Source organism: Helobdella robusta, assembly GCF_000326865.2.
Source record: "Helobdella robusta unplaced genomic scaffold HELROscaffold_51, whole genome shotgun sequence".
In the NCBI taxonomy this organism is placed as follows: domain Eukaryota; kingdom Metazoa; phylum Annelida; class Clitellata; order Rhynchobdellida; family Glossiphoniidae; genus Helobdella; species Helobdella robusta.
In genome coordinates, this window is record NW_008705261.1 from 731990 (window position 1) to 732668 (window position 679).

General features: G+C 48.0%; 1 protein-coding gene across 1 annotated transcript in view; it reads right to left on the reverse strand.

The window, feature by feature from the left end:
- Positions 1 to 219: 219 nt before the first annotated feature.
- HELRODRAFT_179000 (hypothetical protein) overlaps positions 220 to 679 on the reverse strand; it is a gene marked incomplete at both ends in the record, with an annotated part of 32215 nt that continues 31755 nt past the window's right edge. Inside the window, one exon of the mRNA XM_009027864.1 lies at positions 220 to 438. Coding sequence (XP_009026112.1) covers positions 220 to 438 — 219 coding nt within the window. The remainder of the gene's footprint in view (positions 439 to 679) is intronic.

Here is a 679-nt window from a genome sequence, read left to right on the forward strand (position 1 = left end):
CGGTGCTGTGACAAGTGGATGAAGCAAAATTAAATTACTTCAGAGCATGTTTCAACCATCACTCGAGACCAACTGCAACCATCACTCGAGACCAACTGCAACCATCACTCGAGACCAACTGCAACCATCACTCGAGACCAACTGCAACCATCACTTCAGACCAACTGCAACCATCACTCCAGACCAACTGCAACCATCACTTCAGACCAACTGCAACCATCACTCCAGACCAACTGCAACCATCACTCCAGACCAACTGCAACCATCACTCCAGACCAACTGCAACCCTCCCCCCAGACCAACTGCAACCATTTCTCCAGACCAACTGACCCTGAGCCACTGCTTCTCGGTGAGTGTGTCCGAGTAGTCGACCTCCTTCCTCTTCCTCTTGTCCCCAGGTTGGATCTTTTCCTCCTCCAGGTAGGTCAGTCGTTCCATCTGGTGTGGTGTGTGGTGTGGTTTGTGGTGTGGTGTGTGGTATGGTGTGGTGCTGGGAGGACGACGACGATCCCATGAAAAAGTTATCAGCCACATAGTCATTCAGTTAAATAATGTAAAATTTTCATCCAACTATTTCACAGACACTGCTGGCAAATAATTTTCATTCACCAACCAACATCTGAAACCAAAATGACATATGAAACGTCATCATACCCCTTCCACGCAACTTCAAACTGTT